This window comes from Triticum aestivum, chromosome 2A, assembly GCF_018294505.1.
Source record: "Triticum aestivum cultivar Chinese Spring chromosome 2A, IWGSC CS RefSeq v2.1, whole genome shotgun sequence".
Classification (NCBI taxonomy): domain Eukaryota; kingdom Viridiplantae; phylum Streptophyta; class Magnoliopsida; order Poales; family Poaceae; genus Triticum; species Triticum aestivum.
This window is the reverse complement of record NC_057797.1, coordinates 140,009,296-140,025,327: the sequence shown is the minus strand read 5'-3', so window position 1 is coordinate 140,025,327 and position 16,032 is coordinate 140,009,296. Positions and strand designations below refer to the sequence as shown.

At 46.9% G+C, this 16,032-nt stretch overlaps 1 protein-coding gene across 3 annotated transcripts; it reads right to left on the bottom strand.

Annotated features, from left to right (window-relative positions):
* Positions 1-537: 537 nt before the first annotated feature.
* Positions 538-5,801, bottom strand: LOC123188018 (phosphatidylinositol glycan anchor biosynthesis class U protein). 3 transcript variants are annotated; one of them, XM_044600049.1, is made up of 15 exons: positions 5,504-5,801; positions 4,963-5,116; positions 4,822-4,869; positions 4,199-4,259; positions 4,040-4,072; positions 3,674-3,798; positions 3,062-3,196; positions 2,685-2,761; positions 2,350-2,597; positions 1,863-1,919; positions 1,621-1,789; positions 1,440-1,497; positions 1,269-1,354; positions 1,072-1,195; positions 538-942 (listed from the first exon to the last, which is right to left on the bottom strand). In XM_044600049.1, the coding sequence occupies exons 2-14, from the start codon at positions 5,093-5,095 to the stop codon at positions 1,088-1,090; spliced, it is 1,338 nt and encodes a 445-aa protein (XP_044455984.1). In that variant the 5' UTR covers positions 5,096-5,116; positions 5,504-5,801; the 3' UTR covers positions 538-942; positions 1,072-1,087. The 3 variants fall into 3 exon arrangements, with proteins under 3 accessions (XP_044455984.1, XP_044455982.1, XP_044455983.1); XM_044600047.1 differs by having other exon boundaries at positions 1,139-1,195; XM_044600048.1 differs by having other exon boundaries at positions 1,139-1,195; positions 4,963-5,100; positions 5,504-5,795.
* Positions 5,802-16,032: the final 10,231 nt, after the last annotated feature.

The window sequence follows — 16,032 nt, the reverse complement described above, 5'->3', positions numbered from 1 at the left end:
CAACATGGAACGAAACGAGTAGAGAATATCAATATGCTTGGGAAAAGGTATGATAACACTAGCTACAGCAGGTGACCTCAAAAACACAAATGCAACTGCTGGAGTCACAAGATCACGGACTAGAGAAGAATATATCATAAAACACAGACCCAAATGTGTGTCGGCCCATAGAAATCAGCATCAAACAAGCTACCCGTCTTTCATTTACCAATGAACATGGCACACGAGTAACACGCACAGAAACAGGAGCATATGGACAAAATCATCGCATGAGGTTACAGTTAAGCCTAAATTAAGCTCGAATATAACTACAATTAACGATAAATAAATAGGTAAAGTAGTACGCTCGATCAGTTATCAGCAACTCAACTTACTATCTGGGATCGGAAGGAAATTCTGTTGCAGTTCAAAGGTTTCTGTGCCAGGAACATCTCTGAACATTGATTTGCAGTACATAGGGGATAATACTGCAACGTGTGACTGACAATGACCTCGGCTTTACCAAGATGAAAGAAAATGGACTTGACAACGAAAGCAGAGGCATCCAAAGGCTACCTGACAAGCTGATTGCACAGGCTACCAGGGATAAATTTCACCAAGATCAGGCAAGGCAGTAATCAAAGGATCCATGGAGAAATTCAGTGCCGACTATAGTTAGCTTCGAGGGAGAAACCTATATTCTTTCTCTAATCCTGGCTAAGCAATCTGGTCCATATTGTACAAATGTGGGAGGTACAATACAACATGACATGAAACATCATCCACTACATCTACCCAGAATCCCAGAACGGCAAACTGGTCGCAAGTTCGCATCATAGGGAACCAGCAAGAAAAGAATCTGACGTGCTGACCTTCTGAGGAATGATGTTAGGCTTTTGTAAGTAGCCTTAGTTTCCTGTCATGCTTTATCATTGAACTTACAGTCTCTACAACCAACACGGTCTGTAAAAAAGAAAAGGCAAACATTAATTATATAATACATATGTCAAAAGGGCGAGTGAGAGAAACTATACATGCTACAATCCCTCAGATTTCTAAGTTAAGAAACACGACTACTAGCTGAGATGTTACCTGAAGGAACAATCAGTCAGCATTCTAAGGAACATTCAATATTGTGCTCACACAAAGGGATAGTTACCTGAAGGCAGGTATAAGCTAAACCAGTCGCGAAGTAGAAATTTGCGTTACCAGTACCCTGTGAACACTGCCATGTTAGTAACAGTACACAACATGTGTGTGTAGAAAGAGAGAGATAGAGAGAGAGAGACCCTCCAGATCCATAGGTTATGCATGACAGGGCTAAGGAGAGAGACTCCAATATATCCAAAAAACAAGAAGAAGGTGAACTGCATCTCTGCAGGATGGAAAGTTAAAGAGCATTAACTTCTTACAATATTACACACTAATTCAAAAATATTCGATAGCAGCAGTTTAGGTACCCGCTAATTCATTGGCGAATAGGCCTAGAAGTCCTAGATATAGAGCTGAATCTCCAGCCTTCAAGATAAGCATGAATTTAGGAATAAAAACAAAAGAGCAAAACATGAAACAAAACTAAACATCAACCTTATGCAGTCAAGGGATTAAATCCATCAGAAATACCATGTAAAATATACTCACCGAGGGATAAGATTTCAGCATTGCGACAATTGCTGTGTAAACAAAGGCAAGGAAGCACGGCCGATGCTTCAAACGGATAGCCAATGGCAAGACCATAAAAATGATGTTCATATTAAAGACTATAAGAAAGAAGCTTCTGAAGAAGTCGAAGACTTCGGCAAAGAAATACCTGCATTAATTCTCAAACGAATTAGATTAGTCAAACTATACTTGGGTTCCAATTACACTTTCTTAAGACTTACCATAACACACCAATATTTGGTGATAAATCTTTCACTGTAAGGATAAAACCATATGTCCTGCAAAACCAATGCACACAAGTCAATAATAGGCATTTGGTAACAGATAAAAGCCAGTCAATTGCAACGCACACAAGTCGATACTAGGCATTTGGTAACAGATAAAGGCAGTCAATTGCAACAAAAGACGATTTTGACTAAATGAGGCCCAACAACAAAGTTGAAATGTTGGGGAAATGGAGAGGATACCGATAATGCTGATAAGAGTACGCAAATATCCAAAATTAAATTGAATTCATAAATAAGACTTGTATTCATTTCTCCTTTAAAATTCACCATGAATGGGGGAAGTTAACAGAAAATGTGCTTCATTCTATAAAATGGAGCGGGGGAAACCCCTTTCATTAAAAAGAAAGGGTTAACAGAAAATATTACACTCTTTCACATGGTTTTGATGACTACAAAAGAATTAAATGGTCGAACAACTTACTTTTCAAACATCTCCTGAAGGCCACCCACTTTATTTAGAATAATGCTGTTCAATAACAGCACATAACATGACCAGATAAACACCCACAATATGAAGTGAAGTATTGGTTTCCATGAGAATTGTCCAAAACCTTTTTGGCTAGTACCTTTTCCATTATCTGACATGTCAATTTTATTGGCACTCAAGCCTTTTTGAAGAAATACTTTAGTTGGAGGAGTATCTGGACCATAACCCAATAAAAGAGCAACCTGAAAAACTAACAGTTGATCAGCAATGCAGATAAATGGCATGTACATACCATTGAACATTGAAAAAAAAATGGTTGTGACACATACAGGTAGAATGAGAATTGCAGGATAAAGAGAAAGGTGTGTTGCCATAACATATCCAAATGCAGCAAGCGGCGCAAGACCTATAAAAATTGCAAGGATGTTGCATTAGATTTGGGCAATTCTAGGTTGTCTGAAGATCATTGTACTATCTTCCATAAAAATGTTATTAACTGAGGATTTGCCAAATAGAAGCCAAACAATGAGGCAAACAACTAGTGTAAGTAATACTCCTTCCATCCCAAAATAAGTGTCGCTGATCTAGTACAACTTTAGTGCAAAATTGTACTAAGTCAGCGACACTTATTTTGGGACGGAGGAAGTATAAGAGATATATTGAAAAACCGAGAAGGCTAGAGGGAAACACGTTGAGTTTAACTTACGTGAACAGGCTCCATGTAACATTATCACGACCATTAAATTCTCAATTGGTGATGTACATGAACCCACACAGGTGATTATTGTCCAAGGATTCCACAGATATATTAGAGAAGCAGTGTCTCCTGCGCTTACGTTCACTGTAAGTGTCAACAAACATGATAATCAGTACTATAAACAATTAGTAAGCATCACAAGCACAAAGCATCTGACTCAAAGAGAGTAATGTTCCATTCACACGTTTCCAGACAAGATTGTATATTTTTCGCTTACCAACAACAAATTCACACTATCAGGCAAGCAGAGGACTATACACATTAAATTCCACAAGGCAAATTCATATAACCCTTTTTATTCCTTGTAAAGGAAAAGTCAAAAAAGTGGGCTTCCTTCTTTAAGAAAATATAAAGCTTAGAATGACAACAACTACTTGACAAATAAAACATCTCTAAGATTTCACTTCCGGGGCTGTCCGTCACAAGTATCAAAAATTCAAAACCTTTTCTGATTGTTGGTACTTGGGAAAATAAGTAGAGAGTGGTGCCAAACAAAAGGCAAATTTAGCTCAAGATTCAATAAAGCACATCTCAAGTATAACATTAACTAGTATGACTCACCAGAATTGTTCACTGATTTTCTGAGGTCAAGAGACTTCAAACTTCTGTTACGTGCCATTTGGAGTGTACGCCCAGTTGATCGAATGAGCATAGCAGCTATAAAATCTACAGCCACAAAAACCAAACTGTGTTGTGCATTCATGAGTGTAATATTACATGACTGCCGGCAAAATGCAGAAGTCGTGAAAATGTTTATGGTTACATTTTTTTTGGTTTGAATGATACCATGGGCAAGATAAAGAACATAAAAAGTAAAGCCTAAGAAAACTGATTTTCTTCTATGAATATCAGGTATACTTGGACAAGTTATTAATCGTAGACAAACATATACTGGTTTAAATGAAAAGTACATAGCCACTTATTTACCTGCAATATATATGAGAATGGTGTCCACCTGACCTGTGACATCATGGAGTGTTAGAATGCTAACATTTTATATGGTGATCTGGTCAAATGAAGAGACATAGCAAGAGTGGCGACATCAAAGAAATGATCAAAGAAGCATCAAAACGAAGGACCTATCACCTTTTGCTGGTTAGCGGACCAAGAACTGATAGAAGCAAAGGGGAACCATGATACATCGAACCTGAAAAACAGATCACTCAACAGGCTGGACCATCATTTACAAGTACAAACTGTTAACAGATCAACATTACAAAGAGCAAAATATCATGGCTAATTGCTAAGATTTATGATGTAATCGCAAGAAGCATCTAGGCCTCTGATGCTAAGTAGGAGTCATTCAGTCATATCATATTTCATCCATCAGGAATTATCAGTAGTTCATTACAGAAAAATGAACATGAAATAATGTCTATCAGTATTCAGTAGAAACCCAGTCAAGCATTTTAAAAATTGCTCTGTAATACTCCCTCTGTTCCTAAATATAAGTCCTTTTAGAGATTCCAATATGGACTACATACGGAGCAAAATGAGTGAATCTACACTCTAAAATATGTCTATATACATCCGTATGTAGTCCCTAGGGAAATCTCTAAAAAGACTTATATTTAGAAATGGAGGGAGTACTACCTAATAATACCACCTCCCACCCAACTATCCTGGCCTCAAAATTTGGGCCATTCTGTTGCAAATGTGAAGTGCTAAAAGTTAGCAAAGCGATCAAAGAGGGGAGGTGCGTAACGTACCGGAATAGGGTGACATGGACGCCTGCTTCAGCCAGTAACCTTCTGCCACTGCAACATACACAGGAGGCAAACGAGAACGCCGACATCACAAAAGGGCTGGGGTTTGCAGGGCAAGGACTGAGAGCAAGGAGGTGTGCTTACGGCGGCGGAGGGACGTGAGGGGGGTGGAGACCTCCGGGCGGGATGCAAGGTGGAGGTCTCCGCCGAAGAGCACCAGAACGAGGCGGAACCCAACGGCTGCGACAGCCATCGACCAGTAGTGTCGGATCGCCATCGCCGCTGATCAGTGGTGGGTCTAGGATTTGTAAATATGACATGTTAACATACTAATTATAATTTACCAATAGCACTATCATAATCCACCTGATTGGACACAGCAAATTCTGTGTAAAATCATAATTCACCTGATTGGACACAGCAAAAATTTACATTCTAGTATCAATCATGATGACATAATTGGACACAGCGAAAATTTACATTCTAGTATCGTTTATGATTCCCTAAAAAAAATATCAATCATGATGACATAATTGGACACAAGAAATTATGTGCAAAGTTATGTGTGTGTGTTAATGTACGTGGCAGATAGCACTGTCATAATCCACCTGATAGATAATCCATGAATATAAACCTTAAATTCGTAATGAGACCAACCAAAACTTGGGGAATGGAGAAAAGGCACCTCAAATTGGCTGGCCGCTGCAACTGCACACCGCCGGCCGCAGGGCAGGACTGCTGCCGAGTGCGGAATGGGCGGCTGCCGGGCGCCGACTGGCAAGGCCGCGGTGCGGCGGTGGGCGACCGGTGGGTGGGGCGGGCAGGGGCGCTGGGTGGGCGCTGCGGGCAGGGCCGGCTCTTTGCCTCCTGGCAACCGGTGGCGGCGACGGCGTGCGGCGAGGCAGGCGGCGAGCCTGCGAGATCGGGAGGAGAATCGGGGACAGGAGTCGGAGTCGGGAGTCAGTGGGTTTCTCTTTTTTTTTAGCGGTGGGAGCAGAGCTGGCCAAAAGGCCAGCACGGCACGGCCCACAGAGACATGTTTATTAGACGGGCCGTGCCGTGCTGGACGGGCCGTGCCGTGCTGGCCCACGTGCCTTGCTTCCTGGCCCAGGCGCGGCACATTTAGTAAACGAGCCAGCCCGTGGAACGTTGTAGCACATTGGGTTGTGTGGTCACGGGAGCGGCTCCTCGTCATTGGGCCATTAAGAGCATCTTCAGCCGTTGGGCCCTCAGGAGGCGCTAAAAATCGTTCCTGGGACGCATCGGCGATAAACGACGCGCTGGGTACGTGATGTCCCCCAGTCACGGTGCCCACGTTTTTCTGAAAATATAAATTACGGCACAAACACGGCGTAAATTCAATCAAACTTCGACGAGTTCGTTCATATTTAAAATATTTTACAAAAAGAAAAAAAAAGCTATTAGGTTACTCCTTGTCGTCTCCCTCACCGCTCCTCGCCGCCCGCCGCCTTGCAGATCTAAATGCCGAGGAGGCGGTAGAACCGCGTGTAGTCGTCGCCATCGTCGTCGTCGTCTCCCGCCGCGGCCGCCGTCCCTGCTGCAACCCTCCCCCGGTTGGCGCGGCGGGTTGGACGGTCCGGGGGCATCGGCGTCGTCGCTGTCGAGGCCCACGACGCCGTGCTCGTCCTCGCACCCACGTTTGCGGGCGGCTATCTCCTCCAAGGCCCGGCGCTGCTGGACCACCTCATCGCCGAGGTAGTCGTCCCGCGCCCGCCGTAGGGCATCCTCGTCGGAAAAGCCGCGCCGGGCTATCTCCTCATACTCCGCGGGGAGGCCGGGCTCCGGCTTCGGCCTAACAAGGACGAGGCGGCCAGAGGCGGGGGCGGAGTCGTCGATGTGGACGCCGGAGCTGCGGGTGCGCGAGCTAACAGGCGTCTCCTGGGGCGTGTCTTGGGGCTCCGGCTTGACGGGGCGGAGGCAGGGAGAGCCGGTTGACCGACCTGACGAGGAGGAGGATGCCCCGAGGTCCATGCGCCTCGGCGTCCATGAGCTCCCACGACGGCGAGAGAAGGACGGGGGGGAGGGGTACTCCAGCCTCGGCGTGTTGCCGCCCTCGATGTACTCGAGGACAGCCTCCAGCGTGCGGCCGGGCACGCCCCACCATCGGCGCCTCCCCTCGGAGTTGAGCCTGTCGAAGGGAACGGCGTCGTTGGTGGCCTCGAGTTGCTCGGCGTGGCGGCGGCGGAAGTATGGCTCCCAGAGCAGGCTGTCGGGGACGTAGTGTGGCCCCTCCCTCGCCGCCCGCAGCAAGGAGGAGCGGATACACGCGATCTCCGCGCGTCGCGACGCCCCGGTGGGCGGTGGCGGCACTGGGCCCCCGCCGGCGCTGATTCTCCAGGCCCCGGGCACCCGCATGTCCGGCGGGACCGGGTACTCGGCCTCGAAGAGGAGCCGAGCTTCGTTCTCGTAAAGGTGGCGGCGGCCGAAGCCGTCCGCCGCCGCGCCGTCTCCTGGGAAGTGTTCGGCCATTCTTTAAGCTATAGACGGCGAGAGAAGAGGGAGGAAGGGGGAGAAAGGTGGCGCTGGCGGTGGAGACTCTATGCGTGCCACCGGCGCGCTGGGGTCGGCTTTATGTAGGTGGAGGCGCCGCGCGTACGCGTGGCATGCAAGGGGACGCGCGTCGTTTCATTTTCACTACGCCGCCCGTGAGGCATCAATGGCGGAGGCTGACCGGCACGGCAGCGCGCGACAGCTTTGGCATTGATTTGTCGCGGGAAACAAGGCGATGAGGACGACGAAGCGGCAAGAAGCGAGACGAGTCGCTGGCAAGGAGGGCTCGCGGCTCTTTCGCGCCAAAAAAGATTCGCCCGGCGCCCCCGAGCGCCCCCAGCACGCCGGGGTCGGGTTGGGTCGGCGGCCGAAAACTCGCCTGGGGGGCCTTATTGGGGGCGCGACTGGAGATGCTCTAAGATACGCTTAAAACACCTGCAGAACTTCCCCTCTCGTTAGGGTTTTGTTTTCCTCTCGGGCGGCAATGGCAGCCACCACCATAGAGATATCACCTCCCCTCTTTCCCCTCCCTTATCCGGCGATCGGGGGTCAGAGACCTCTGGCCTGCGTGGGAGGGACGCCGGGAAGGCAGGGAACCACCGCCCGCGGAAAATCTCTCTCTCGGGCAAGAGTGTTGGAAATATGCCCTAGAGGAAATAATAAATTAGTTATTATTATATTATATTTCATTGTTCATGATAATCGTTTGTTATCCATGCTAGAATTGTATTGATAGGAAACTCAGATACATGTGTGGATACATAGACAACACCATGTCCCTAGTAAGCCTCTAGTTGACTAGCTCGTTGATTAATAGATGGTTACGGTTTTCTGACCATGGACATTGGATGTCGTTGATAACAGGATCATATCATTAGGAGAATGATGTGATGGACAAGACCCAATCCTAAGCCTAGCACAAGATCGTGTAGTTTGTATGCTAAAGCTTTTCTAATGTCAAGTATCATTTCCTTAGACCATGAGATTGTGCAACTCCCGGATACCGTAGGAGTGCTTTGGGTGTGCCAAACATCACAACGTAACTAGGTGGCTATAAAGGTGCACTACGGGTATCTTCGAAAGTGTCTGTTGGGTTGGCACGAATCGAGACTGGGATTTGTCACTCCGTGTAACTGAGAGGTATCTCTGGGCCCACTCGATAGGACATCATCATAATGTGCACAATGTGACCAAGGAGTTGATCACGGGATGATGTGTTACGGAACGAGTAAAGAGACTTGCCGGTAACGAGATTGAACAAGGTATCGGGATATCGACGATTGAATCTCGGGCAAGTATCGTACCGATAGACAAAGGGAATTGTATACGGGATTGATTGAATCCTTGACATCATGGTTCATCCGATGAGATCATCGTGGAGAATGTGGGAGCCAACATGGGTATCCAGATCCCGCTGTTGGTTATTGACTGAAGAGTTGTCTCGGCCATGTCTGCATGACTCCCGAGCCCGTAGGGTCTACACACTTAAGGTTCGATGACGCTAGGGTTATAGGGAATAGATGTGCGTGGTTACCGACTGTTGTTCGGAGTCCCAGATGAGATCCCGGACGTCACGAGGAGTTCCGGAATGGTTCGGAGGTAAAGATTTATATATGGGAAGTCATCATACGGTCACCGGAATAATTCGGGGAGGTTACCGATATTGTACCGGGACAACCGAAGGGGTTCCGGGGGTCCACCGGGAGGGTCCACCTGCCCCGGAGGGCCCTATGGGCTGTGTGTGGAGAGGGACCAGCCCCTTAGTGGGCTGGGCGCCTCCCCCCCTAGGGCCCGCGTGCCTAGGGTTTGGGGGAACCCTAAAGGCGGCGCCCCCCTTGCCTTGGGGGGCAAGGCAACCCCCCTGGCCGCCGCCCCCTCCTCAGATTGGATCTGAGGGGGCCGGCCCCCTCTCCCTTGCCCCTATATATATGTGGGGGGTGGGAGGGCAGCCGCACCCAAGTTCCGGCGCAGCCCTCCCCCTCTCCCAAGTCCTCCTCCTCTCCAGCGGTGCTTGGCGAAGCCCTGCAGGATTGCCACGCTCCTCCTTCACCACCACGCCGTCGTGCTGCTGCTGGATGGAGTCTTCCCCAACCTCTCCTTCTCCCCTTGCTGGATCAAGGCGTGGGAGACGTCACCGGGCTGCACGTGTGTTGAACGCGGAGGCGCCGTTGTTCGGCGCTTAGATCAGAATCAACCGCGATCTGAATCGCTGCGAGTACGACTCCTTCATCCGCATTCTTGCAACGCTTCCGCTTAGTGATCTACAAGGGTATGTAGATGCACTCCCCTTCCCCTCATTGCTAGATTACTCCATAGATTGATCTTGGTGATGCGTAGAAAATTTTAAATTTCTGCTACGATCCCCAACAGTGGCATCATGAGGTAGGTCTATGCGTAGTTTCTATGCACGAGTAGAACACAAGTTGTTGTGGGTGTCGATTTTGTCAATTTACTTGCCGTTACTAGTCTTATCTTGATTCGGCAGCATCGTGGGATGAAGCGGACCGGACCGACCTTACACGTACTCTTACGTGAGATAGGTTCCACCGACTGACATGCACTAGTTGCATAAGGTGGCTAGCGGGTGTATGTCTCTCCCACTTTAGTCGGATTAGATTCGATGAAAAGGGTCCTTATGAAGGTAAATAGAAATTGGCATATCACGTTGTGGTTTTGGCGTGGGTAAGAAACGTTCTTGCTAGAAACCTATAGCAGCCACGTAAAAAATTTGCAACAACAATTAGAGGACGTCTAACTTGTTTTTGCAGCATATGCCTTGTGATGTGATATGGACAAAAGGATGTGATGAATGATATATGTGATGTATGAGATTGATCATGTTCTTGTAATAGGAATCACGACTTGCGTGTCGATGAGTATGACAACCGGCAGGAGCCATAGGAGTTGTCTTAATTTATTTATGACCTGCTTTTCAACTTAAACGTCATGTAATTACTTTACTTTATTGCTAAACCGTTAGCCATAGTAGTAGAAGTAATAGTTGACGAGATGACTTCATGAAGACACGATGATGGAGATCATGATGATGGAGATCATGGTGTCATGCCGGTGACGATGATGATCATGGCACCCCAAAGATGGAGATCAAAAGGAGCAAAATGATATTGGCCATATCATGTCACTATTTGATTGCATGTGATGTTTATCATGTTTTACATCTTATTTGCTTAGAACGACGGTAGCTTAAATAAGATGATCCCTCGCAATAATTTCAAGAAAGTGTTCCCCCTAACTGTGCACCATTGTGAAGGTTCGTTGTTTCGAAGCACCACGTGATGATCAGGTGTGATAGATTCTAACGTTCGAATACAACGGGTGTAAGCCAGATTTACACACGCAATACACTTAGGTTGACTTAACGAGCCTAGCATGTACAGACATGGCCTCGGAACATAGAAGACCAAAAGGTCAAACATGAGTCGTATAGAAGATACGATCAACATGAAGATGTTCACCGATGATGACTAGTCCATCTCACGTGATGATCGGACACGGCCTAGTTGACTCGGATCATGTATCACTTAGATGACTAGAGGGATGTCTATCTGAGTGGGAGTTCATTAAATAATTTGATTAGATGAACTTAATTATCATGAACATAGTCTAAACTGTCTTTGCAAATATGTTGTAGATAAATAGCTCACGTTGTAGCTCCCTGTTTCAATATGTTCCTAGAGAAAGACTAAGTTGAAATATATGGTAAGCAATGATGCGGACTGGGTCCGTAGTCCGAGGAGTGTCTTCACTGCTACACAGAAGGCTTATGTCTTTGATGCACCGCTCGATGTGCAAACCCCTACAACATCGTCTGTGGATGTTGTGAACACCTGACAGACACATCCTGATGACTACTTGATAGTTTAGTGCACCATACTTTACGGCTTAGAATCGGGATTCCAATGACGTTTTGAACGCCATAAGACATATGAGATGTTCCAAGAGCTGAAATTGGGATTTCAGGATCATGCCCGTGTTGAGAGGTATGAGACCTCTGACAAGTTCTTTTGCCAACAAGATGGAGGAGAATAGCTCAGCTAGTGAGCATGTGCTTAGAATGTCTGGGTGCTACAATCACTTAAATCAAGTGGGAGTTAAACTTCCAGATAAGATAGTGATTGATAGAGTTCTCTAGCCACTATCACTAAGCTACTAGATCTTCGTGATGAACTATGACATGCAAGGGATGGAGTTGATCCCGGAGCTGTTCGCGGTGCTTAAGACCGCAAAAGGTAGAAATCAAGAAGGAGCATCAAGTGTTGATGGTTTAACAAGACCACTGGTTTCAAGAAGGGCAAGGGCTAGAAGGGAAACTTCATGGATGGCAAACCAGTTGCCGCTCCAGTGAAGGAACCCAAGGTTGAACCCAAACCCGAGACTAAGTGCTTCTATTGTAAGGGGAACGGTCACTGGTAGCGGAATTACCCCAAATGCATGGTAGATAAGAAGGCTGACAACTTCAACAAAGTATATACGTGTTATTAATGTGTACCTCACTAGTACTCTTGGTAGCACCTGGGTATTGGATACCGGTTCGGTTGCTATTATTGGTGACTTGAAACAAAAGCTACGGACTAAATGGAGACTGGCTAAGGGCAAGGTGATGATGTGTGTTGGAAGTGTTTCCAAAGTTGATGAGATCACCATCGCACGCTCCATCTACCTTCGGGATTAGTATTGAACCTAGATAAATGTTATCAGGTGTCTACATTGAGCATGAATATGATTAGATCATGTTCATTGCAATACGGTTATTCATTTAAGTTAGAGAATAATGGTTATTCTGTTTACATGAATAATACCTTTCATGGTCATGCACCCTATGTGAATGGTTCAGTGAATCTCGGTCGTGGTAATACACATGTTCACGCCAAAAGATGTAGATAGTACCACTTTCTTGTGGCACTGCCGCTTAGGTCATATTGGCGTAAGATGCATGAAGAAACTCCGTGTCGATGGATGTTTGGAGTCACTTGATTTTGAATCGCTTGACACATGCGAGCCATGCCTCATGGGAAGGATGACTAAGACCCCGTTTTCAGGTACAATGAAACGGGCAAGTGACTTGTTGAAAATCATACATGCTAATGCGTGTGATCCAATGAGAATTGAAGCGTGCGGTGGATATCGCTATTTTCTCATCTTCACTGACGATTTGAGTAGATATAGGTATATTTACTTAATGAAGCACAAGTCTGAAACATTTGAAAAGTTCAAGCGATTTCAGAGTGAAGTTAAGAACCATCATAACAAGAAGATCAAATTCCTACGATCTGATCGATGAGATTTTCTGAGTTATGAGTTTGGCAATCACTTAAGACATTGTGGAATTGTTTCACAGTTGAAGCCACCTGGAACACCACAGGGTAATGGTGTGTTCGGACGTCGTAATCGAACCTTATGAGATATGGTGCGATCTATGATGTCTCTTACCGATCTACCGTTTTCATTTTGAGGATATGCGTTAGAGACAGCTGCACTCACTTTAGATAGGACACCATCTAAGTCCATTGAGACGACGTCGTATGAATATGGTTTGGCAAGAAACCAAAGTTGTCGTTTCTTAATGTTTGGGGCTGCGATTCTTAAGGCTTCAGCCGGAGAAGCTCGAACCCAAAAGGGGACAAACACATCTTCATAGGATAGCCAAAGGTGACAGTTGGGTATACCTTCTATCTCAGATCCGAGGGCAAATTGCTTGTCGCTAAGAACATGTCCTTTCTCGAGAAGGAGTTCTCTCGAAAGAATTGAGTGGGAGGAAGATAGAACTTGATGAGGTTGTCGAACCTTTACTTCAACCAGAGAGTGATGCAACACAGAAAGATGTTTGTTATGACATATCTCTCTCAAGGTAGTTTTGGTGATTGATGACAACATGTTTGCGGACTAATCTTGTGCTTTGAATAATTCACAGATTCTCCCCTGGCACGAGACGCTTTCTTCCCTTCGGAGTGTATTTCAAGACGGTGTAGCTCTTTTATTTCTTTCTTGGTGGACTAGTTGCGTAGAGGGCACCGTACTATCAAGAGGGGGTCCGCTGGGGTATTACATGGGTGGAATCAGCACGTACACATCAGCTTCTCACCCTCCGAGCATCTCCATTCCATTGAAGAGATCTCTCCTCTCTTCCTTGTCCTGTCTGGGTCCAAGCGGTAGTACCGCGCAACCCAGCGGTAGTACCGCTGAGGAGCCAAGCGGCAGTACCGCTCCACAGCGATAGTATCGCCCGTGGCTCCACAGCAGTAGTACCGCTAGGGTGCCTGGCACCTCCGCCTTGTCCTCAGCATCTTTGAGAGATTCTCTCTCTCTCTCTTCTACGCCCCAGCGGTAGTACCGCACTGCCAGCGGTAGTACGGCCGAAGGGTCACAAGCGGCAGTACCGCTCCACAGCGGTAGTACCGCCCGTGACCCCACTGTCGTAGTACTGCTGGGCAGTATGGCTCCTACCGCCTTGATTCGAGAGGTCTTTTTCTCGTGTCAGGTTTTGCGGCACTAGTTGCGGTTGTAGAGGCGGTAGTACCGTTCCAGGAGCGGTAGTACCGCCCCTACCACCGCGGTAGTACCGCGTTTGGGTCCTTTCCCTACTAGTCTCCTCAGCGCGGCAGTACCGCTGGCTGGCGTGATAGTACCGCTGTCCTGGCGGTAGTACCGCCCCTCTCAGCGGTAGTACCGCCCTGCGCGGGGCTGGTTGGTGGGGGGGCAATGGTTGGATTGTTGCCCCCACTATAAAAGGGAGTCCCCTTCTTCTCTTTCACCTACCTCTTCCTCCCCCAAGCTCCATTTATTGCTCAAGCTCCATTAAATGCTCCAAGCTCCATTTTCACCCGATCTATCTCTCTAGCCAATCAAACTTGTTGATTTGCTCGGGAGTGGTTGAGAATGCCCCGATCTACACTTCCACCAAGGGATTTTCGATTCCCCCACTCATCCCTAGCGGATCTTGTTAATCTTGGGTGTTTGAGCACCCTAGACGGTTGAGGTCACCACAGAGCCATAGTCCATTGTGGTGAAGCTTCGTGGTCTTGTTGGGAGCCTCCGATTAAGTTGTGGAGATTGCCCCAACCTTGTTTGTAAAGGTTCGGTCGCCGCCTTCAAGGGCACCAATAGTGGAATCACGGCATCTCGCATTGTGTGAGGGCGTGAGGAGAATACGGTGGCCCTAGTGGCTTCTTGGGGAGCATTGTGCCTCACACCGCTCCAACGGAGACGTACTTCCCCTCAAAAGGAAGGAACTTCGGTAACACATCCTCGTCTTCACCGGATCCACTCTTGGTTATCTCTTACCTTTACTTGTGCAAGCTCTTTAGTGTTTCTTCCCTTGCTTGCTTGTATGCTTGTTGTTATTGCATCATATAGGTTGCTCACCTAGTTGCACATCTAGACAACCTACTTTGATGCAAAGTTTAATTTGGTAAAGAAAAGTAAAAATTGGTAGTTGCCTATTCACCCCCCTCTAGTCAACCATATCGATCCTTTCAATTGGTATCAGAGCCTCATCTCTTTATTAAGGACTTTACCGTCCAAAGAGTATGGTTGATACTGTAGACGGTGTGGAGGAACACTCCGGTGTGAATCCGATCTCGTCTATGGGAGATGGGGGAACCTCGGTCTCTCGTGAGGAGTTCAATGTGGCCTTGGAGACATTGAAAACCTCCATGACGACCGAAGTTGAAAGCATGTTTACTAAATTTCTTGAGGGGCTTAAACTATCCACCGCACCGTTGAAAGTGGGTAACCCCGCCAACAAGGTGACGGATGCTATCCCCGACAAGGGGGAAGCTAGTAGTGAAAAGGCTCCTTCTTCTAGTGGTAAGAATGGCACTGACATCTTTGCCCATGTGGAACCACCACTTGTTTATGGTGGACCGGTTCCTTCTACTCATTTGAATCATGCCGGTCCTCCCCCTAAGATTGTGAAAAATGAGGATTTTGATTCTTGGGTTTACCGCTTTAAACGTCATTTAAATCATGTGAATACTAACCTTTGGAGAATCATTGAAGAAGGTTTCTATCCACATGATCCAAGCAACTTCACTCCTCGGGAAGCCGCGGAGAATCAATTCAATGAGAATGCTCTCTTCATCATTCAAGATGCAATTCAACCCGAAGACCTACCTCATCTTTGTCCCTTCGCCTTGGCCAAAGATGCATGGCATTGTGTTGCCTCTCTCTACCGGGGAAGCGCAAGCATTCAACGCTCCAATTATGAAGTGGTACAAGATGAGGCCGATGAGTTTGCAATGAAAGAAGATGAAGAACCTCGTGAGCTTTATCGGAGAGTAACCAAACTCGCGGTCTCACTACGAGATCACGGGAGCAAGGACACGGATGACAATTGGATCAAGCGCAAATTCCTCAAGGCAATGATGCCCTATCACAAGGCCATGTCCTCCGTCATTCGTCAAAGACCGGACTTCCACACTTTAACCTCAAGCGAAGTGTTGGATGAGTTCGTGGCCATGAACATTTTGGACAAGACTGCTGACAATGCGGTGCTCCGTTCTCAACGGGCAAATAAGACTAACCTTGCATTGAAGGCCAAGCTCACCGTGGAAGAAGAAGAAGAGGAAGAAGAGGAGAGCAACCCTGAAGATACGAAGTATGCATATAATGAACACATGGCACTTGCTTCAAGGCAATTTTGGAGCAAGAAGAACTCGAGGCCAAACTTTAGCAAAAACAACT